Source organism: Scyliorhinus torazame, chromosome 20, assembly GCF_047496885.1.
Source record: "Scyliorhinus torazame isolate Kashiwa2021f chromosome 20, sScyTor2.1, whole genome shotgun sequence".
NCBI classification, from domain to species: Eukaryota; Metazoa; Chordata; class Chondrichthyes; order Carcharhiniformes; family Scyliorhinidae; genus Scyliorhinus; species Scyliorhinus torazame.
In genome coordinates this window covers 25,965,029-25,988,718 of record NC_092726.1, presented here as the reverse complement: position 1 = coordinate 25,988,718, position 23,690 = coordinate 25,965,029, and the positions used below count along the sequence as shown (strand labels likewise).

Below are 23,690 nucleotides of genomic sequence, written 5' to 3'. Positions count from 1 at the left end.
TGAGGGAGTGCTGCACTGTCAGAGGGTCAGGACTGAGGGAGTGCTGCACTGTCAGAGGGTCAGTACTGAGGGAGTTCTGTACTGTCAGAGGGTCCATACTGAGGGACTTCCGCACTGTCAGAGGGTCAGTACTGAGGGAGCGCTGCACTGTCAGAGGGTCAGTACTGAGGGAGTGCTGCACTGTCAGAGGGTCAGTACTGAGGGAGTGCTGCACTGTCAGAGGGCCAGTACTGAGGGAGTGCTGAACTGTCAGAGGGTCAGTACTGAGGGAGTGCTGCACTGTCAGAGGGTCAGGACTGAGGGAGTGCTACACTGTCAGATGGTCAGTACTGAGGGAGTGCTGCACTGTCAGAGGGTCAGGACTGAGGGAGTGCTACACGGTCAGAGGGTCAGTACTGAGGGAGTGCTGCACTGTCAGGGGGTCAGTACTGAGGGAGCGCTGCACCTTCAGAGGGTCAGTACTGAGGGAGTGCTGCACTGTCAGAGGATCAGTACTGAGGGAGTGCTGCACTGCCAGAGGGTCAGTACTGAGGGAGTTCTGCACTGTCAGAGGGTCGGTACTGAGGGAGTGCCGCACTGTCAGAGGGCCAGTACTGAGGGAGCGCTGCACTGTCAGAGGGTCAGTACTGAGGGAGTGCTGCACTGTCAGAGGGTCAGTACTGAGGGAGTGCTGCACTGTCAGAGGGTCTGTAGTGATGGAGTGCTGAACTGAAAGAGGGTCAGTACTGAGGGACAGCTGCACTGTCACAGGGTCTGTACTGAGGCAGTGCCGCACTGTCAGAGGGTCAGTACTCAGGGAGCGCTGCACTGTCAGAGGGTCAGTACTGAGGGAGTGCCGCACTGTCAGAGGGTCAGTACTGAGGGAGTGCTGCACTGTCAGAGGGCCAGTACTGAGGGAGTGCTGCACTGTCAGAGGGCCAGTACTGAGGGAGTGCTGCACTGTCAGTGGGTCAGTACTGAGGGAGTGCTGCACTGTCAGGGGGTCAGTACTGAGGGAGTGCTACACTGTCAGAGGGTCAGTAATGAGGGAGTGCCGCACTGTCAGAGGGTCAGTACTGAGGGGGCGCTGCACTGTCAGAGGGTCAGTACTGAGGGAGTGCTGCACTGTCACAGGGTCAGTACTGAGGGAGTGCCACACTGTGAGAGGGTCAATACTGAGGGAGTGCTGCACTGTCAGAGGGTCAGTACAGAGGGAGCGCTGCACTTTCAGAGGGTCAGTACTGAGGGAATACTGCACTGTCAGAGGGTCAGTACTGAGGGAGTGCTGCACTGTCAGAGGGTCAGTGCTGAGGGAGTGCTGCACTGTCAGAGGGTCAGTACTGAGGGAGTGCTGCACTGTCAGAGGGTCAGTACTAAGGGAGTGCTGCACTGTCAGAGGGTCAGTACTGAGGGAGTGCTGCACTGTCAGAGGGTCAGTACTGAGGGAGTGGCACACTGTGAGAGGGTCAATACTGAGGGAGTGCTGCACTGTCAGAGGGTCAGTACAGAGGGAGCGCTGCACTTTCAGAGGGTCAGTACTGAGGGAATTCTGCACTGTCAGAGGGTCAGTACTGAGGGAGTGCTGCACTGTCAGAGGGTCAGTACTGAGAGAGTGCTGCACTGTCAGAGGGTCAGTACTGAGGGAGTGCTGCACTGTCAGAGGGTCAGTACTGAGGGAGTGCTGCACTGTCAGAGGGTCAGTACTGAGGGAGTTCTGCACTGTCAGAGGGTCTGTACTGAGGGAGTGCCGCACTGTCAGAGGGTCAGTACTGAGGGAGCACTGCACTGTCAGAGGGTCAGTACTGAGGGAGTGCTGCACTGTCAGAGGGTCAGTACTGAGGGAGTGCTGCACTGTCAGAGGGCCAGTACTGAGGGAGAGCTGCACTGTCAGAGGGTCAGTACTGAGGGAGTGCTGAACTGTCAGAGGGTCAGTACTGAGGGAGTGCTGCACTGTCAGAGGGTTAGGACTGAGGGAGTGCTACACTGTCAGAGGGCCAGTACTGAGGGAGTGCTGCACTGTCAGAGGGTCAGGACTGAGGGAGTGCTACACTGTTAGAGGGTCAGTACTGAGGGAGTGCTGCACAGTCAGAGGGTCAGTACTGAGGGAGCGCTGCACCTTGAGAGGGTCAGTACTGAGGGAGTGCTGCACTGTCAGAGGATCAGTACTGAGGGAGTGCTGCACTGTCAGAGGATTCGTACTGAGGGAGTGCCGCACTGTCAGAGGGCCAGTACTGAGGGAGCGCTGCACTGTCAGAGGGTCAGTACTGAGGGAGTGCCGCACTGTCAAAGGGTCAGTACTGAGGGAGTGCTGCACTGTCAGAGGGCCAGTCCTGAGGGAGTGCTGAACTGTCAGAGGGTCAGTACTGAGGGAGTGCTGCACTGTCAGTGGGTCAGTACTGAGGGAGTGCTGCACTGTCAGAGGGTCAGTACTGAGGGAGCGCTGCACCTTCAGAGGGTCAGTACTGAGTGAGTGCTGTAATGTCAGAGGGTCAGTACTGAGGGAGTGCTGCACTGTCAGAGGGTCAGTACTGAGGGAGTGCTGCACTGTCAGAGGGTCAGTACTGAGGGACTGCTGCATTGTCAGAGGGTCAGTACTGAGGGAATGCTGCACTGTCAGAGGGTCAGTACTGAGGGAGTGCTGCACTGTCAGAGGGTCAGTGCTGAGGGAGTGCTGCACTGTCAGAGGGTCAGTACTGAGGGAATTCTGCACTGTCAGAGGGTCCGTACTGAGGGAGTGCCGCACTGTCAGAGGGTCAGTACTGAGGGAGCGCTGCACTGTCAGATGGTCAGTACTGAGGGAGTGCTGCACTGTCAGAGGGTCAGTTCTGAGGGAGTGCTGCACTGTCAGAGGGCCAGTACTGAGGGAGTGCTGAACTGTCAGAGGGTCAGTACTGAGGGAGTGCTGCACTGTCAGAGGGTCAGTACTGAGGGAGTGCCGCACTGTCAGAGGGCCAGTACTGAGGGAGTGCTGCACTGTCAGAGGGCCAGTCCTGAGGGAGTGCTGAACTGTCAGAGGGTCAGTACTGAGGGAGTGCTGCACTGTCAGAGGGTCAGTACTGAGGGAGTGCTGCACTGTCAGAGGGTCAGTACTGAGGGAGCGCTGCACCTTCAGAGGGTCAGTACTGAAGGAGTGCTGCACTGTCAGAGGGTCAGTACTGAGGGAGTGCTGCACTATCAGAGGGTCAGTACAGAGTGAGGGCTGCACTGTCAGAGGGTCAGTACTGAGGGAGTACTGCACTGTCAGAGGGTCAGTACTGAGGGAGTGCTGCACTGTCAGAGGGTCAGTACTGAGGGAGTGCTGCACTGTCAGAGGGTTAGTGCTGAGGGAGTGCTGCACTGTCAGAGGGTCTGTAGTGAGGGAGTGCTGCACTGTCAGAGGGTCAGTACTGAGGGAGAGCTGCACTGTCACAGGGTCCGTACTGAGGGAGTACCGCACTGTCAGAGGGTCAGTACTCAGGGAGCGCTGCACTGTCAGAGGGTCAGTACTGAGGGAGTGCCGCACTGTCAGAGGGTCAGTACTGAGGGAGTGCTGCACTGTCAGAGGGCCAGTACTGAGGGAGTGCTGCACTGTCAGAGGGCCAGTACTGAGGGAGTGCTGCACTGTCAGAGGGTCAGTACTGAGGGAGTGCTGCACTGTCAGAGGGTCTGTAGTGAGGGAGTGCTGCACTGTCAGAGGGTCAGTACTGAGGGAGAGCTGCACTGTCACAAGGTCCGTACTGAGGGAGTACCGCACTGTCAGAGGGTCAGTACTCAGGGAGCGCTGCACTGTCAGAGGGTCAGTACTGAGGGAGTGCCGCACTGTCAGAGGGTCAGTACTGAGGGAGTGCTGCACTGTCAGAGGGCCAGTACTGAGGGAGTGCTGCACTGTCAGAGGGCCAGTACTGAGGGAGTGCTGCACTGTCAGAGGGTCAGTACTGAGGGAGTGCTGCACTGTCAGGGGGTCAGTACTGAGGGAGTGCTGCACTGTCAGAGGGTCAGTACTGGGGGAGTGCCGCATTGTCAGAGGGTCAGTACTGAGGGAGCGCTGCACTGTCAGAGGGTCAGTACTGAGGGAGTGCTGCACTGTCAGAGGGTCAGTACTGAGGGAGTGCCACACTGTGAGTGGGTCAATACTGAGGGAGTGCTGCACTGTCAGAGGGTCAGTACAGAGGGAGCGCTGCACTTTCAGAGGGTCAGTACTGAGGGAATACTGCACTGTCAGAGGGTCAGTACTGAGGGAGTGCTGCACTGTCAGAGGGTCAGTGCTGAGGGAGTGCTGCACTGTCAGAGGGTCAGTACTGAGGGAGTTCTGCACTGTCAGAGGGTCAGTACTGAGGGAGCGCTGCACTTTCAGAGGGTCAGTACTGAGGGAATACTGCACTGTCAGAGGGTCAGTACTGAGGGAGTGCTGCACTGTCAGAGGGTCAGTGCTGAGGGAGTGCTGCACTGTCAGAGGGTCAGTACTGAGGGAGTTCTGCACTGTCAGAGGGTCAGTACTGAGGGAGCGCTGCACTGTCAGAGGGTCATTACTGAGGGAGCACTGCACTGTCAGAGGGTCAGTACTAAGGGAGTGCTGCACTGTCAGAGGGTCATTACTGAGGGAGCACTGCACTGTCAGAGGGTCAGAACTGAGGGAGTGCTGCACTGTCAGAGGGTCAGTACTGAGGGAGTGCTGCACTGTCAGTGGGCCAGTACTGAGGGAGTGCTGAACTGTCAGAGGGTCAGTACTGAGAGAGTGCTGCAATGTCAGAGGGTCAGGACTGAGGGAGTGCTACACTGTCAGAGGGTCAGTACTGAGGGAGTGCTGCACTGTCAGGGGGTCAGTACTGAGGGAGCGCTGCACCTTCACAGGGTCAGTACTGAGGGTGTGCCGCACTGTCAGAGGGCCAGTACTGAGGGAGGGCTGCAGTGTCAGAGGGTCAGTACTGAGGGAGTACTGCACTGTCAGAGGGTCAGTACTGAGGGAGTGCTGCACTGTCAGTGGGTCAGTACTGAGGGAGTGCTGCACTGTCAGAGGGTTAGTGCTGAGGGAGTGCTGCACTGTCAGAGGGTCCGTACTGAGGGAGTGCCGCACTGTCAGAGGGCCAGTCCTGAGGGAGCGCTGCACTGTCAGAGGGTCAGTACTGAGGGAGTGCCGCACTGTCAGAGGGTCAGTACTGAGGGAGTGCTGCACTGTCAGAGGGCCAGTCCTGAGGGAGTGCTGAACTGTCAGAGGGTCAGTACTGAGGGAGTGCTGCATTGTCAGAGGGTCAGTACTGAGGGAGTGCTGCACTGTCAGAGGTTCAGTACTGAGGGAGTGCTGCACTGTCAGAGGGCCAGTACTGAGGGAGTGCTGCACTGTCAGAGGGTCAGTACTGAGGGAGTGCTGCACTGCCAGAGGGTCAGTACTGAGGGAGTGCTGCACTGTCAGAGGGTCAGTACTGAGGGAGTGCTGCACTGTCAGAGGGCCAGTACTGAGGGAGTGCTGAACTGTCAGAGGGTCAGTACTGAGGGAGTGCTGAACTGTCAGAGGGTCAGTACTGAGGGAGTGCTGCACTGTCAGAGGTTCAGTACTGAGGGAGCGCTGCACTGTCAGAGGGTCAGTACTGAGGGAGTGCTGCACTGTCAGAGCGTCAGTACTGAGGGAGTGCTGCACTGTCAGAGGGTCAGTACTGAGGGAGCGCTGCACCTTAAGAGGGTCAGTACTGAGGGAGTGCTGCACTGTCAGAGGGTCAGTACTGAGGGAGTGCTGCACTGTCAGAGGGTCAGTACAGAGGGAGGGCTGCACTGTCAGAGGGTCAGTACTGAGGGAGTGCTGCACTGTCAGAGGGTCAGTACAGAGGGAGGGCTGCACTGTCAGAGGGTGAGTACTGAGGGAGTACTGCACTGTCAGAGGGTCAGTACTGAGAGATTGCTGTACTGTCAGAGGGTCACTACTGAGGGAGTGCTGCACTGTCAGAGGGTCAGTACTGAGGGAATGCTGCACTGTCAGAGGGTCAGTGCTGAGGGAGTGCTGCACTGTCAGAGGGTCAGTACTGAGGGAGTTCTGTACTGTCAGAGGGTCCGTACTGAGGGAGTGCCGCACTGTCAGAGGGTCAGTACTGAGGGAGCGCTGCACTGTCAGAGGGTCAGTACTGAGGGAGTGCTGCACTGTCAGAGGGTCAGTACTGAGGGAGTGCTGCACTGTCAGACGGCCAGTACTGAGGGAGTGCTGAACTGTCAGAGGGTCAGTACTGAGGGAGTGCTGCACTGTCAGAGGGTCAGGACTGAGGGAGTGCTACACTGTCAGAGGGTCAGTACTGAGGGAGTGCTGCACTGTCAGAGGGTCAGGACTGAGGGAGTGCTGCACTGTCAGAGGGTCAGTACTGAGGGAGTTCTGTACTGTCAGAGGGTCCATACTGAGGGACTGCCGCACTGTCAGAGGGTCAGTACTGAGGGAGCGCTGCACTGTCAGAGGGTCAGTACTGAGGGAGTGCTGCACTGTCAGAGGGTCAGTACTGAGGGAGTGCTGCACTGTCAGAGGGCCAGTACTGAGGGAGTGCTGAACTGTCAGAGGGTCAGTACTGAGGGAGTGCTGCACTGTCAGAGGGTCAGGACTGAGGGAGTGCTACACTGTCAGATGGTCAGTACTGAGGGAGTGCTGCACTGTCAGAGGGTCAGGACTGAGGGAGTGCTACACGGTCAGAGGGTCAGTACTGAGGGAGTGCTGCACTGTCAGGGGGTCAGTACTGAGGGAGCGCTGCACCTTCAGAGGGTCAGTACTGAGGGAGTGCTGCACTGTCAGAGGATCAGTACTGAGGGAGTGCTGCACTGCCAGAGGGTCAGTACTGAGGGAGTTCTGCACTGTCAGAGGGTCGGTACTGAGGGAGTGCCGCACTGTCAGAGGGCCAGTACTGAGGGAGCGCTGCACTGTCAGAGGGTCAGTACTGAGGGAGTGCCGCACTGTCAGAGGGTCAGTACTGAGGGAGTGCTGCACTGTCAGAGGGCCAGTCCTGAGGGAGTGCTGAACTGTCAGAGGGTCAGTACTGAGGGAGTGCTGCACTGTCAGAGGGTCAGTACTGAGGGAGTGCTGCACTGTCAGAGGGTCAGTACTGAGGGAGTGCTGCACTGTCAGAGGGTCAGTATTGAGGGAGTGCTGCACTGTCAGTGGGTCAGTACTGAGGGAGTGCTGCACTGTCAGAGGGTCAGTATTGAGGGAGTGCCGTACTGTCAGAGGGTCAGTACTGAGGGAGTGCTGCATTGTTAGAGGGTCAGTGCTGAGGGAGTGCTGCACTGTCAGAGGGTCAGTACTGAGGGAGTGCTGCACTGTCAGAGGGTCAGTACAGAGGGAGGGCTGCACTGTCAGAGGGTCAGTACTGACGGAGTGCTGCACTGTCAGAGGGTCAGTACTGAGGGAGTGCTGCACTGTCAGAGGGTCAGTACTGAGGGAGTGCCGCACTGTCAGAGGGTCAGTACTGAGGGAGTGCCGCACTGTCAGAGGGTCAGTACTGAGGGAGTGCCGCACTGTCAGAGGGTCAGTACTGAGGGAGCGCTGCACTGTCAGAGGGTCAGTGCTGAGCGAGTGCTGCACTGTCAGAGGGTCAGTACTGAGGGAGCGCTGCACTGTCAGAGGGTCAGTACTGAGGGAGTGCCGCACTGTCAGAGGGTCAGTACTGAGGGAGTGCCGCACTGTCAGAGGGTCAGTACTGAGGGAGTGCCGCACTGTCAGAGGGTCAGTACTGAGGGAGTGCCGCACTGTCAGAGGGTCAGTACTGAGGGAGTGCCGCACTGTCAGAGGGTCAGTACTGAGGGAGCGCTGCACTGTCAGAGGGTCAGTGCTGAGCGAGTGCTGCACTGTCAGAGGGTCAGTACTGAGGGAGTGCTGCACTGTCAGAGGATTAGTACTGAGGGAGTGCCGCACTGTCAGAGGGTCAGTACTGAGGGAGTGCCGCACTGTCAGAGGGTCAGTACTGAGGGAGTGCCGCACTGTCAGAGGGTCAGTACTGAGGGAGCAATTGGTAGGTGGGCCTGACTAATAATCGTCTCTCAATCTCGATCACACAGATTATCTGGAGCGTTGGCTCCTTGATGGGGCCTTGCTGAACAGGAAATGACTCTTCCCACATAAGCACACTTCAAAAAGTATTTCATTGCGCTGGGACTTCCTGAGGGTCTAAAGGCGCTTTGTAAATTCAAGAGAACCCTTTTAACTCACTACGTCAATCACTCCCTCGATGCCGGCCTATCCTTGAAGCAATTAGAAAGACCGAAAGGGGGGGCTAATAAAGGAACCGATTCTGAGGTGTTAAGATGGCCGCCGTGGGGGGGGGGCGTAAATCTACCTTCTCCTCCTGTATCCTTTCATCTATTCCTCGGGACACAGCTGCGTGAGCTTTGAAGAGGGTGATGGTGCTGGTGAGGTCAGGATCCAGGATGTTGCCCTGCTCGTCCCTGACTACCAGGTCGAGTCCGAGGATCCTGAAAAATCAAGGATGGGCCAGATTAGGAAGGGCAACGAGAATCACGCACGTCAATTTTCATTCGGTGGATATGCGGTCGAGGCCTTCCGCCTTTGCACTTGTCCGGCCAGGTTTAAGAATCCCAAATTTCAAAGCGAACAACGGCCTATACTCCCGGGAAAAGGTTGGCAAGAGGTTGGCTCTGGTGAGGAGGCATTCAGATTTGAAATGTTAGCTCTGTTCTCTTTCCACAGATGCTGTCGGTTCCGTTGAGATTTTCCAGCATTTTTTCTTTTTGTTTTGCCAGAAGATCAATTGGCAAGTCAATTCTGATTGGTCGATTGGAGAATGCACAAACTATGGGCATGTTCATACTCCTTCTGCAAGCATAAGGGACATGTCCAGGCTTCGCGCCATTTTTGACTTAAAAAGAGCCTTGGGGAAAACGGTAGTTCCCCCTGTTGCACTCTCCACAACAACACCTCAACCAATCAAGAGTCCACTCACCAACCAATCGGAACTCTGCTCCCTTGCAGTATAAATAGTTGCTCCCTCTGAAATTTGGTATTCTTGTGTTTGTCCGGAGGAAGAAAATTTTGAAAGCTAGCGCAGGGTTAAAGACGTCCCACGGATCGGAACTTTTCGAACTCATGCACGCGCGCGCTGACTCCCCGGGAGAATGTTCTCCATTCCTTCGCTGAAGGCGCCCTGTGGAACCTGGGGACCGGTTTTCCGTGTTTGCGGTGGCGATCGGTCGGTTGTCACCTGTTCCCGTAGTCGATCTTGGCAATGACTCTCCTCTTCAGCTCCAGCAGCTCATCCTTGGGAAGGGTACCCGATAGGATCTGGGAACGCCACTCGATCAGGTTGTAAGTCATCTGTTGGACGTGGTGGAACATCGCCTTGTTGCTGTTCTGTAGGGGACATGAGACAAGCTTTGTCAACTGCGCAAATTGGCGTCATTTCCGAACAGTTTCCCCGGGTATTTTCCTAGCCCACGGAAATGACGCGGAATTCCATCTCCTCCACCGAACAGGTCCTGACAGGGCAGCCTTCCCTCAGTCCCGCACCCCCGGGGCCTGTCAGCCTGGCTTTTCACCCCGGGGTTGAACTCAAACCCGCAATTCTCCTGACTCCGGAGCAAGCGGGCTACCCGCTGTGATGAAGCGAAGGCCTGGGTTTCTGATCCTCGGGAAAAGTTAGTACGCAGATTCAGCAAGTGATTCAGAAGGCAAATTGAATGTCGGAGCCTATTGCAAAGGGGACAGGGTATAAAGTATGGATGCTTTGCCCTAATTGTACAGGGCCTTTGATCGTCTATACCTGGGGTATTGTGGACAGATTTGGTCTTCTTACTTAAGGATGTAATTGCAATGGAGTTCCTGGGATTCCGAGGACGAAGATCGTCTTACGGGAATAGATTGAGCAGGTTGGGCCTATAATTCTTTGGGAGAAGGGCGACACCGTGGCACAGTGGTTAGCACTGCTGCCTCACGGTGCCGAGATCGCAGGTTCGATCCTGGCCCCGGGTCACTGTCCGTGTGGAGTTTGCACATTCTCCCCGTGTCTGCGTGGGTCTCACCCCCACAACCCAAAGATGTGCAGGGTAGGTGGATTGGCCACGCTAAATCGCCCATTAATTGGAAAAAAAAGTGGGTACTCTAAATTTAAAAAAAAAACTCTTTGGGAGTTTGCAAGAATGAGACGGGATCTTAATCATAATCTTTATTGTCACAAGTAGGCTTACATTAACACTGCAATGAAGTTACTGTGAAAATCCCCTCGTCGCCACATTCCGGCGCCTGTTCGGGTCACAGAGGGAGAATTCAGAATGTCCAATTCACCCAACAAGCACGTCTTTCGGGACTTGTGGGAGGAAACCGGAGCACCCGGAGGAAACCCACGCAGACACGGGGAGAATGTGCAGACTCCGCACAGACAGTGACCCAAGCCGGGATTCGAATTCAGGAGCCCCAATCAAACATATCAGATTCTGAGGGGGGATGAGGGGAGGATGTGGAGAGGATGTTCCCCCCTGTGGGGGCACAGTTTAAAAATGAGGGGTCTCCCATTTAAGTCGGAGAGGTGGAGGGTGGTTAGTCTGTGAGTTCTCTCCCCCACTCCCCCCAGAGAGCGTTGGGGGCTGTAAGTCACTGAATATATTGAAGGCCAAGTTAGACGGATCATTGATCGACAAGCGATCGAGGGGAACAGAAGAAGGTGGAGTTCAGGGCACGGCCAGATCAACCATGATCTTATTGACCAGCGGGGCAGGCTCAAGACACCTATTTCTGCTCCCTATGATGAGGTCTGAGGTACTTGCCGCCATCTTGGGGGAGGGGGGAGGTGATCAGGAGCGATCAAATCCTGAATCCTTCCTGTTCAAATACACGACGGGGGCGTGGATTGTTTTGTTTTGTAGGCCCGAAATGAAGGATTTGACAAAAGCTTTGTGACTTATAAGACAACAATACTCCAGCCTGTTCTCAGGTTTACAGAATTGGAATCTGACATTTCCTGAAAGCCCAGGGCCTGTTTGAACATGTTGAGGAGAGGCGTGTGAGCACGCAAAGCTCGGAGAAACTAGAAGCCTGTCTCCAAAGGCCAAAGGAGCCCAATCCATTGTCGGGCACCTCCTAACTAACAATTATGATATCGGGTGCCAACTGCTATGCCGTCTACATTTTTAAAGCACCGGGCTTCCTCACGCAGGACACGTGAGGGCAATGTAGAATTTCAACTAAAAAGGCCCTCAAGCAGCCTGCTCTATCTGGAAGCGGAGCGGCGGCCATTTTGATCTGCTGTGTGTCAGCCGCATTGGCCACAACAGCAGCCAAAATTATTTAGACCCCACCCCACGTATACCAGCTACCCCAAAGCGCTTTGCGGCCAATTGTGAAGTGCTGTCGAAGTGTTGGAATGCAGGGAAGGCGAGCGTGGGCACAGCAAGATCCCGCAAGCAGCGACTCGGTAATGATCTGTTTTTTCTTTTCAATTTTCTTTTGACATTGGGGGAAGAGGGATAAATATTGGCCAGGACCCTTGGGTGGGGGGGAGGGGGATGGGGGCTTGGGAGGGGAAGCAAGCGGGGAGCAGTTCCCTCTTCTGCGGAAAAATAGTCAGGAGCTTTTACGGGAGGGAAGGTCAGTGATTAGACCTCCCAGAACTGTGGGCTTACATTATCAGGAAAGATTTAATCAGCCAGTCAGTGAAAAAAAGGCAAATAATTGGGTGACCTAATCGAGCACTTGACAATCCTGAAAGGTGTTTGATGGAATATACACAGAGAGAATGTTTCTCCTTATGGGAAAGAGCATGATTGGAGGCCATGTAAAAAACAAAAAAAACATTGCTCATCCCCTTCCCAGCCCCCCCTCCCCCAAGCCCCCCCTCTCCCCCCCCCCCCCCCCCCCCGATCCTTTGCTAAGCGTTCAATGCTCACCAGGTACAGCCTGTGCCAGATAATGGCCCACTCTCTCAAGGTCGTGCTGAGCTCCTGGACCAGTGACACTTCACCGGGAATTACAGTCTCATCCTGCCTGCTGGAAGAGAAAGGTCGGGTTAGCGGCTGCCGATGTTGTGGCGGAGGACGTCCTGCCTATTCGGAGAACAGGATGGGAGGAGCACGCAGGATGTGCTGCGTCGATGGCTACAGTGTCCCTCGAGCTGACCACACAGCATAGGAGGGTGAAGCCCCTCTGGGGGGTACGGTGCGCAGCAAAGAGGAATAGTAACCAGATTTGGTGACACGCTCACCAGAGGAATAGTAACAAGATTTGGCTTGCTTTAACCGAATAAGTGACCCAACCCCCTCCCCCCCCCAGAATTACGATACGCTCAAAAGAAATTTGATCCAGACGAAACAGAAATGACACATTGAGCAAACCGAATTGGGAACCCAAGGAGGCCCCGATAACCTTTCACCCCTTTGCTTATCAAGAATCCGGACCGGGGATTCCCCCGTTGCGAGTCCGTCCCTCGAACCGGGCATTTGGCGCCTATCCGCCATTCGAGGACGAGAGCTCCGAAGATTGCGTGGAGAGTCTCCTCAAAATCTCCTCACTTCCGCCTTTAATGGGCAGCACAAGTGGATAGCACCGTTGCTTGACAGCTCCAAGGTCCCAGGTTCGATTCCCCGCTGCGTCACTGTCTGTGCGGAGTCTGCACGCTCTCCCCCGTGTCTGCGTGGGTTTCCTCCGGGTGCTCCGGTTTCCTCCCACAGTCCAAAGACGTGCAGGTTAGGTGGATTGGCCACGCTAAATTGCCCTTAGTGACCAAATAGGTTAGGAGGGATTGTTGGGTTACGGGGATAGGGTGGAAGTGAGGGCTTAATGTGGGTCGGTGCAGACTCGATGGGCCGAATGGCCTCCTTCTGCACTGTATGTTCTATGTTCTATGGGCCACCCCTTATTTTTAGACAGTTCGCAAAATAACAAAATAAGGCTGTTCTAATTCAACAGCCACTCACTTGGAAACACACACAAAAAATGTACATATTTCGTGAGCAAAAATAATCTTTCATTGTCACCTTGGCAGCACCGGCCAATGGTAGCGTGCCCAGGTAGCCTGGATGACTTATATAATAATAATAATCTTTATTGTCACAAGTAGGCTTACATTAACACTGCAATGAAGTTACTGTGAAAATCCCCTCGTCGCCACACTCCGGCGCCTGTTCGGGTCACAGAGGGAGAATTCAGAATGTCCAATTCATCTAACAAGCACGTCTTTCAGGGCTTGTGGGAGGAACCCGGAGCGCCCGGAGGAAACCCACGCAGACACGGGGAGAACGTGCCGACTCCGCACAGACAGTGACCCAAGCCGGGAATCGAACCTGGGACCCTGGCGCTGTGAAACAACAGTGCTAACCACTGTGCTGCCGTGCCGCCCATACGGAGCGAAGGCGTTCTGCGGGGCCCATCTGCTCTTGACACAGCCTTATTACAATCCCAGACCAGCCCCCAACTGGCTAAGATCCTGGACAAAAATGCCAATGTTTTGACTGTGAAGAAAGGATTCCTCGCCCCAGGAGTGATCTCATGAAGCAATAGGAACATGGTTTATTAATACAAACTTTATGATTAACGGTATTAAAAAATCTTTAACATCACATCAGAAAATAACTTGCAATTACTCCGAAACAATGCTAATTAATACAGTGAATACACTACCCTTAACTGCTATCTTTGCTCCCACTTAAACAAACCATCTCAGCTCTCATTCCACTGTAACTACATACCTGCTTTACAGAGCTGTTCTTTGAGAAAGAGCGATCTTTTGACTCTGCTTTAAAGATAAGATCTGACTCCTCTCAGACCCATGCAGGAACTCTGGCTGCATTTCTTCAGCAGTTGTTTCAGATGTATTTTCCACCTTTCCAACCACACAGCTGAACCTGCATTTCCTCCGCAATGCCCAATACCTTAGCTCCACCCAGCAATGGGATCATCTTTTCAAGCTGAAGTCTAATTAACTCCACAGGGAGTCCCCCCTTTATTCCATTGGCCCAAGCATTTTTACGATGCTTTAATTGCACCCCTGGCTCCCAGAATATTTCAAACTGGGATTTCCGTAAAACATGCCTGCAGCAGTTAAACACACTCGAACCCAGGTTTTTAATCCTTATTGCACCAACTTCCTATAATACGACACATCTGAGATTCATCGCCCACAGCGACAAGGAGACGATATTATTGCACTCACCGACTCTTTGAAACACGCACGTGATCCCGTCAAAGCCCCCATTATTACTGAGTGACCAGTCACATGTCATTCTCCAGACACAACAAGGATGGGGTTCTTTGACCGAGGGGGTATTTTCTCTCTTTTCTGGGGCCTGTGGGTTTCCGCGGGGCTCGAGACTGGGTCCCTGGCCGCTCGTGGTGTACATCAACGACTTAGATTTCAACATTGGGGGAGCGTGGCGAAAATATTTGCGGGTGGTGTGAAGGCGGGAACCACAGGGTTCAGAGTTGAGGGTGGAAGGTGCGGACTGCCAGGGGATGGGAGGGAAAAGCGGCAACTGGGATTCAAGGGGCGATGGTGACATGGTGGTAATATCACTGGGCACGTAATCCAGAGCGCCCAGACAAGTGCTCTGGGGCAGTGGGGAGGGTGGGGGGAGGGGGGTACAGACATAGGTTCAAATCTCACCATGGCAACCACTGGAATTGAAATTCAATTCTTAAATCGGGAATTGTCGCTAATCCCAGTAATGATGACCGTGACAACTATAATCGATTGTCGTAAAAACCCAACTGGTTCACTAGTGCCCCTTTGAGGGAAAGAAAGCTGCCGTCCTTGCCTGGTCAGGCCTACAGGGGCCTCACAGTGCCAGGGACCCTGGTTCAATTCCGGCCTTGGGTGACTGTCTGTGTGTGGAGTTTGCACGTTCTCCCTATCTGTGTGGGTTTCCTCCGGGTGCTCTGGTTTCCTCCCACAGTCCAAAGATGTGAAGGTTAGGTGGATTGGCCGTGCTAAATCGCCCCTTAGTGTCCAAAGGCTAGTTGGGTTGCAGGGATGGGGCCTAGTTAGGGAGCTCTTTCGGAGGATCAGTGCAGACGCGATGGGCCGAATGGTTTCCTTCTACACTGTAGGGACTCTATAATTCTTTTATAAAATACGTGACTCCAGACCACGCAGCAAATGTGGTTGCTCCTAACTGACCCTCTGAAACAGCCCAGCAAAACCACTCAGGGAATGTAAGGATAGAGACATCGCGTTGCCCTCAATGGTGACCCGTTAATCCCAGAGGATACTTATACTCACCCTCCGCTTTCCAATTTAGCCTCTTTTAAATGTATATACGTCGCAGGAAAGATACCCTGTGAGGTGGCAAGAGAAACACCAATTCATTGACTTTTAATCCACACAGGATACATGAACCCCCTCCTTATCTCTGAGATCAAAGACATTTCTGTTCCCTTCCATCCCCACCACCTCTCCCGACACCCTCCCCTACCCCCCCCAGGACTGCACTCGCATGGGCCATACCCAGCTGTAATTGCAGGGAGCGAATGTTTAAGGTGGCAGAAGTGGTGCCGATCAAGCGGGGCTGCTTTGTCCTGGATGGTGTCGAGCTTCTTGAGTGTCGTTGGGAGCCGCACTCATCCAGGCAAGTGGAGGGTATTCCATCACACTCCTGACTTGTGCCTTGTCGATGGTGGACAGGCTTTGGGGAGTCAGAGGTGAGTTAGTCTCCGCAGGATTCCCAGCCTCTGACCTGCTCTGGTAGCCACAGTATTTATATGGCTGGGTCCAGTTCAGTTTCAGGTCAACGGGAACCCCCAGGATGTTGATTGTGGGGGTTTCAGCGATGGTAATGTCAAGAGTTGATGGTTAGATCCTCTCTTGTAGGAGATGGTTATTGCCTGGCACTTGTATGGCGTGAATGTAACTTGCCACTTGTCAGCTCGAGCCTGGATATTGTCCAGGTCTTGCTGCATTGGGACATGGACTGCTTCAGTATCTGAGGAGTCGCGAATGGTGCTGAACATTGTGCATCAGCGAACATCCTCACCTCTGACCTTCTGATGGAGGGAAGGTCATTGATGAAGCAGCTGAAGATGGTTGGGCCGAGGACACTATCCTGAGGAACTCCTGCAGTGATGTCCTGGAGCTGAGATGATTGCCCTCCAACCACCACAACCATCTTCCTTTGTGCCGGGTATGACTCCAACCAGCGGAAGTTTTCCCTCTGATTCCCACTGACTCCAGTTTTGCCAGGGCCCCTTGATGCCACGCTCAGTCACTCTGGTTGTTGTAACATGTTGAACTTGGTTCGGTGGGCTCAGAATACAGATACAAGGGAGGGAATAAATGCCCTCATTTATCTCATCTCTCGTCTCCTCAATATCGTTACGGACAATTCCTGCTCAGCAGGCAGCCATGTCTATCTCCGAGCATTCGTGACCTTGCTCCCTCTCCGTCCCGTGAGGAATATCATGCTCTATGAAATTCTCAGGGGAGGAATGGATCGCAAAGAGGCTCCTTATGGTTCTGTAAGACGCTAAGAGGGATAGCCAAACATTGTACGGTGTCAGGAAGGTGAGTTAAGCGCCTGGCTCTAACATATGGAGGGTAAGTGGGACCCCAGAATGATGAAGGAGGCCACTTGGCCCATCAGCTTGGCGCCTGCCCTAAAACTAGCCCCTGAGGTACACATATGCGATTTGAAGCACAATTGAAGTTCTTCATTCAGAGCAAATGTTCGGGAATTCTGCTCTTAAAGGCAGTCTGTCCGTCGTAAAGGGGCGTGGTGACGAATTAAGCGGATATGGGCAGGACGTGTAGCCGAACACTCTTGCGGCAATTGTATGGTTCGGTGGGTGGGCCCAGAGGACCCTTGAAGCCTCGTCCCGTTGGGAGAGGCTAAGGCGGGGCTGATTTTCACCCTCCAAGAATCTGGAGCCCGTGAGTAAGCTGCCAATCAAATTGCGGGACTTGAAACCTAGTGGACATTCAAAATGCAATCAGTGAATGTTACAATGCTACGATAACGGAGGCAAGAGCGGAGTGGCCTTATAACCTGGAGTTTGGAGTGAAAAGAATAGTCACAGTACCTTCTTCGATTTGTTCCGAAGACAGTATCCACGGTACCAACCTGTGGAGAAAGACAACTAATGTCAATATGTACACATGGAGGGTTAGACATTGGCCTGGATGTGGGAGTTATGTGTAGCATCGGGCTGCACCTCCCCTGAATGTTTGGCTGCCTCTGTGCTCAGCAGAGGCACCCAGCAGTGCTCGCTGATGGCGAGGAGGGCATCCTGCCTTCTGGTCTTGAAGGCGGTCCGTCTCTCTGAAAGGGGAAACTGTACGCCTAGGTCCAGGTCAATAATATATCAAAAAAGATTATTCAAACTTGAATAACAAATGTTCCCCGATACTCTCTGTTTTCTGTCCCTTGGACAGCTTGCGATTGACGCTGCCTTTAATTCTGGGGGCTTTAGTTTCTCATGTGTTACTTAATTTCTCATGTGTTACACCTCATGGAAGTCCAGGTATATAATGTCAACTGCAGCACCCAGATCGACCCTCTTCATCGTTAAACCCAGTCAAGTTCGCTCAACGTGACGTGCCTTGAATTTATTTGTCTTGAGTGTTGTTTCTCAGTGTTTGTAAAACGTAAGATAATCTTTATTAGTGTTACAAGTAGGCTCACATTAACACTGCAATGAAGTTACTGTGAAAAGCCCCTAGTCGCCACACTCCGGCGCCTGTTCGAGTACACAGAGGGAGAATTCAGAATGTCCAATTCACCTGACGAGCACGTCTTTCGGGATTTGTGGGAGGAAACCAGAGCACCCGGAGGAATCCCACGCAGACACGGGGAGAACGTGCAGACTCCGCACAGACAGTGACCCAAGCCGGGAATCGAACCTGGGACCCTGGCACTGTGAAGCAGCCATGCTAACCACTGTGCTACTCTACATTAATTTGTTAGATTGAATTTCCCCGAGTTGCTGTGGTGAGACTCCAAACTCAAATCGGATTGTTAGTCCTTGACCGAGTTTGCCACAGACATCTCCGAATGTCTCCAGGGAGCTGACTGAATTTGACTGGTAGCGCTCCCTGCCCACGCCGCCACACTCATTAACTACACTGAAAAACAAACTTGAAATCCGTGGGTGGGGCCGGGTAAACGTTTCTGGCCTGTTGCTCAAGAGATTGTTGGCAGGGTTCCCAAACTCAGGCTGCGATCTCTAAGTGGATGCAGACAGTAATCTGGCATTTGTAAATGCTTAAAAACTCCAAATTCAATCACGCCCTGGGGTCTAACTCTTATTTCAGGCCTTGTGGAGGGGATATTGGGTAGGCCTCTGTAGCTGAGCCAAAGGGGCCACGACACAGGTCAACCCCGATCATACGGGATGGCAGAACAGATTCGAGGGGCTGGATGGACTCCTAACCCGACGTAACTTATCTTAGTTTCATTTTTAAAAATAAATTTAGAGTACCCAATTGTTTTTTTTTTCCAATTAAGTGACAATTTAACGTGGCCAAACCGCCTATCCTGCACATCTTTTTGGGTTGGGTGGGGGCGAATCCCACGCAAGACACGGGGGAGAATGTGCAAATTCCACACGGACAGTGACCCGGGGCCGGGTTTGAACCCGGGTCCTCGGCGGCGTGAGGCAGCAGTGCTAACCACTGCGCCACAGTGCCGCCCCAACTTATCTTCGTTGATGCATGGCATAGCCTCGTTATTTTCTCAATTCAGTGCGACGTTGGGCAACAGAGGATAACTAGGCCCGCGATTCAATCGGCCACCCCGCACTTGGAGCTGCCGAGGGTTAATGCAACTCCTGGCTGCTATCCAGGAAAGGAATACCTTCCTATAGCACCCTGGGATGTCCCAAAGTATTTTACGGCCAATTAGGTGCTTTGGAAGTGTGCACTAGAAAAAGGCGCCATTTTGAGTACAGTAATCTCCCCCGGGCAGTAATATAGCTCCTTAAGATTTAGGAACAGGAGGAGGCCATTCAGCCCCTCGAGCCTGCTCCACCATTTAATAAGATCCTGGCTGCTCTAACACTCACTAATCCACTTTCCTGCCTCCTCTCCATAACCCTAACTCCCCTCCTGATTAAAAACCTATCGATCTCGGCCTTGAACATGTTCGAGGACTCGGCCTGTACAGCTTCCTGAGGTAAAGAATTCCAAAGGTTCCCCATTCTGGGAGAGAAGAAATTCTCCCTCAAATCCGTCTTAAATGAGCTCCCCCCTATTCTGCGACTCCGCCCTCTGGTTCTACACTCCCCCATGAGTGGAAACATCCTCCCAACATTCACCCTGACTAACCCCCTCAGAATCTTATATGTTCCAATCCTATCGCCTCCCATTCTGAACTCCAAGGAACTCCCAACCAGTTTAATCTTTCCTCAAATGTCAGTCCCTCCATCCCCGGGATCATCCCAGTAATCCTCCTCTGTCCTGCCTCCAGTGATAATATATCTTTCCTTAAATAAGGGCGGCATGGTAGCACAGTGGTTAGCACAGTTGCTTCACAGCGGCAGGGTCCCAAGTTCGATTCCCCGCTGGATCACTGTCTGTGCGGAGTCTGCACGTTCTCCCCGTGTCTGCGTGGGTCTCCTCCGGGTGCTCCGGTTTCCTCCCACAGTCCAAAGATGTGCAGGTTAGGTGAATTGGCCATGATAAATTGTCCTTTGTGTCCAAAAAAAAAGGCTAGGTGGGGTTACTGGGTTAGGGTGGAGGTGTGGTCTTCAGTAAGGTGCTCTCGAGGTCGGTGCAGACTCGATGGGCTGAATGGCCTCCTTCTGCACTGTAAATTCTATGAAATAAGAGGACCAGAACTGTACAGAGTATGCTAAATGTGGCCTCACTAGTACCTCAGCTGCAGAAACACCTTTTTACTTTTCTTTTCCAGCTCCCTGAAATAAAAGGCAGCATTCCATTTCCCTTCCCTGTTCCCTTCTGTACCTCTCTGCTAGCTTTCTCGTTTCATGAACAAGGACCCCCCCAAGTCCCATTGTGCTCCAACTTTCTGCTGTCTCTCTCCATTTCGATAAAAATCCACCTTCTCATTGCTTTCTTCCAAAATGAACAATCCCACATTGAATTCCATTTGCCAATTATCTGCCCACTTACTTAATCTGTCAATATCTCCCTATAAACCCTTGGTGTCATCCTTAGAAACGGCCTTCCCGCCCAGCTTTGTATCGAGGACACATTTGGCCACACTACACTCTCGCCGGCGGGATTCTCCGTTTTGCCGGGCGACCGGGTGTTTCCCGACGGCGTGGGGCTGCCCCCACAACGGGAAACCCCACTGACCGGCCGGCGTAACGGAGAATCCCGCCGGCGGGTCGAGACATAAAAGTGGCGCAGCGGCGAATCCCGCCCTCTGTTCCTGCCTCCAAATCATGCATATATATTGTGGAGAGCTGCGATCACAGCGCTGATCCCTGTGGCACTCATCAATTAATTTGTAAAATGGAGAAGGAGGCCATTGGGCCCATCGAAGCTGCACCGACCCTCCACTGGTTACTGCCCTCCAACCTGGGAAGGACGCCCTGACCGCCACTCGCTGATTCCTGTCAATTTGACTCCTTTTTTTCCCTCCATCAAATGGTTAGATCCGTAACTATCATCGATAATTACATTAGAGCTATGGCGCAGAAGAAAATTCTGCTTTGCAATCGATAGAGGGCTGGCAGTGGTTGGCTGGGCCAAATGGTCTCGTCCAGGGCTGTGCTGGCACTGGTGGAATCGCCTTCCATGGGAGGGGAACATTTTCAGGAGCATTTTCAAAAAAATGAACGCAACTTTGTAGCGGTGGCTTCCAGCACTCAAAGGGTTAAACCTCAGGCTTCAGCTCTGGCTCTCGGTCGAGCGTTACCTCATGCCTGTGGCGCCCCTCGACAGCGAGGGGAGGGGAGGTAGCCTACTTTGAGGGGAAACGGCAGAATGTTCCCTCGTCCTGTGCCAAGTCAGGATGGGACGACTTTAAGCTGTTGCGATCATTCTTCTTCTGAAGGGAAAGGATTCTTCATTTTGAAGATCGCCAGTGGGATGCTCCGTCGGCGGGATCGCACTCACGCCCGCGGATTTTACGACGGTGTGGGGGTGCCCACAATGGGACACCCCATTGGCCGGGACGGAGAACCCACCCCTTGTGCGTGTCTGTCTCCGCCCTCCCGCTCCTTAACCATTCGAGGGCTGTGTTAGGGTTCCCCTGTTGCCTTGTGAACTTTGAACCAGGAACAGGAAACCCGTTCGACTCATAGAGGCGCCTGGCGGGTAGTTAGCCACCTGCATTCGATTTGTGGTGCTGTGGACTTTGAGAATTGTTTAACACTCTGAGTTCGATTTGACATGCTTACGCCTATTCCTGCCTCAAGAGTTCATTTGTTATCATTCCCGATGCGATCGTTAACAGATTGTTATGGAGTGTCAATGCCCAATATAAATGGCGTCCAACGTAAGAAACTGGAGCTGGAGGAGACCCCTTGAGTTTGCTCTGTGATTCAGTACAAACATGGCCAATCCCTCTCAACTCTACCTTCCCGCATTACATCCCCATAATTCCCTTAAAGTCCAAAGTAAAAATATCACTCTCTGTCTCTCATATATCCATTGATGGAGCCCTCCGGGGGCAAGAACTCCAAAACTTGGGACAACACTCCACCCAGAATACTAGTCCAAAATGGCCGACCCCAGCAACTATTGTCTCAAGCCCCTTAAGTATTTTATATGTTTAAGTAAGGTCACCTCTCAATACTCCGGGAATGTAGGCCTAATCTAGTACATCCCTCCTCGTAGGGAAATGCTTCCACCCAATGGATCACTGTTATGATCACTGTTTCCTGGAGGCTCACCTGCTTTGTTGCACTCCCTTTTGGCTAATATCCTTCCTTAGGCTCTTCCTAAAACTTGTGGTCCGAATAAGGTCCTATAAATTGCTGTCACACTTACCCTCCAATCCCTGCCTCCGAAAAGCTAACCACACCATTCCCCTTTCTTTTTCTTTAATAAATTTAGAGTACTCAATTCATTTTTTCCAATTAACGGGCAATTTAGCGTGGCCAATCCACCTACCCCGCACATCTTTGGGTTGTGGGGGGGCGAAACCCACGCAAACACGGGGAGAATGTGCAAACTCCACGGGGACAGTGACCCAGAGCCGGGATCGAACCTGGGACCTCGGCGCCGTGAGGCAGCAGTGCTAACCACTGCACCACCGTGCTGCCTTTCTAATCACTCGCTGTACCTGCACATTACATGTCAGCCATATGTGTACAGGGACCTAGGTTCCACTGAAAACCAACAATGCCCAGGCACTCGTTATTCGAAAAACAATTCTGCTTTTTATATCAATCCCATGAACCCTCTTGTGTGTCACCTCATCAACCGCTTTTCAAAAATCTAAATATACTACTTCTACTGGCTCCCCGTTATTCACCCTATTGCGACAGCCACAAAAAACCCCGAACAGGCTTCTCAAATTCGATTTCCCTTTTATAAATCCCCATTTGCTAGGCTGAATTTGTTTGGTTTCTATTGTTAAAAACAGATACACAGTACTTGTTTAATGTCTCTGCTATTTCCTTATTCCCTGTCGTGATTTCTCCCGTATCACCCTCTCAGAGTTCCACGTTTGTTCTCGCTAATCCCTTCCCTTTACAAACTTGTGGAAGCTTCAACAATTGATTTATACGTCTCTTTCTAATTTTACTTTCATTCCCTTTTTGGGTTTTTCTTATCGCTCAATTGGCCATCCTTTCCCCCAAGCCAAGATAGTTTGCTTTATTCAGATTAATGGTCAATTAAAGCACTCTCAAACTCAGCATAGGATTCCATCCTGTTATGGTCACTCTTTCCAGATCTACTGCAAGGTTATTGATTAGCCCTTTCTCATTGCACGAAACATCATCTAAAATAGCCTGGTTGGTTCAGTGATGCACTGATCTAGAAAACTATATTGTATACATTCCAGGATGTCGGAATGTAGGTGATATGGAATGAAAAGCTCAAAGAGATTACAAATTAAGAGCAACCCCCCGCCCCTCCCCCCCCCCCACCCCACCCCACACACACAAATGAGTCCAGGACTCTCTGGCCTGCCACTTGTATCTTAACTCGTGCTATGTTATGATCACTCTTGCCCAAACGTTTGGTCACCTATTCTAATGTCTCCTTCTCAGTCTACGCATTGAAAAAGAAAAAAATATAAAGTGAACCTTCATGCATTTCCAGGATGTGCACAGTGTCTCCCACTTGCAGAGATAGTTCCGAATCTTGGGAAGCGTGATAATTGTAGATGGCTGGAGAGGGGAAAGACAGACAGTTAGCCACAAAGTATAAATAAAGACAGTCGTCGCGATGGGATTGGCTGCGTGCTCTGGCCAACAGCAGGGCGTAGACAGCATCGATGGGCTTCACCTGGCCCGCGACAGAGCTGAATCGCTGTAAGGTCAGGGGAGATGCATTCTATGACCCGCACTTACCCACACCCCCCTCCCCGCAGTGTTCCCCCGGCTAACAGGATGGGCTTCCCAGTGTCTGAAATATTTCAAAAGCTGGCCTGGACTTGATGGGCCGAATGGCCTCCCAACGTAACGATTCCGAGCTTCCAACACCACGCTTTCCGAGGAGACAATTACCTTTGAGCGAATTAGCTTGGGGTGAGTGATGATATGACACACAATCGAGCCAATGAGTGGCAGGGTCCACCACCTACCGTCCTGGTTGCACCTTGAGTGCCTTCCCCTCCTTGCCCCATTCTCACATCTCTGTTTAAGCGCTTCTCGCTGATGACGTGGGGGAGGGAGGGGGGGGATGCGGAAGCCTTGG

General features: G+C 52.7%; 1 protein-coding gene across 1 annotated transcript in view; it reads right to left on the bottom strand.

Annotated features, from left to right (window-relative positions):
- Positions 1–23,690, bottom strand: part of LOC140397001 (dedicator of cytokinesis protein 5-like) — a 120,653-nt gene that overhangs the window by 72,948 nt on the left and 24,015 nt on the right. Inside the window, 6 exon segments of the mRNA XM_072486023.1 lie at positions 8,259–8,394; positions 9,141–9,289; positions 11,818–11,914; positions 15,144–15,199; positions 16,937–16,977; positions 23,078–23,161. Coding sequence (XP_072342124.1) covers positions 8,259–8,394; positions 9,141–9,289; positions 11,818–11,914; positions 15,144–15,199; positions 16,937–16,977; positions 23,078–23,161 — 563 coding nt within the window.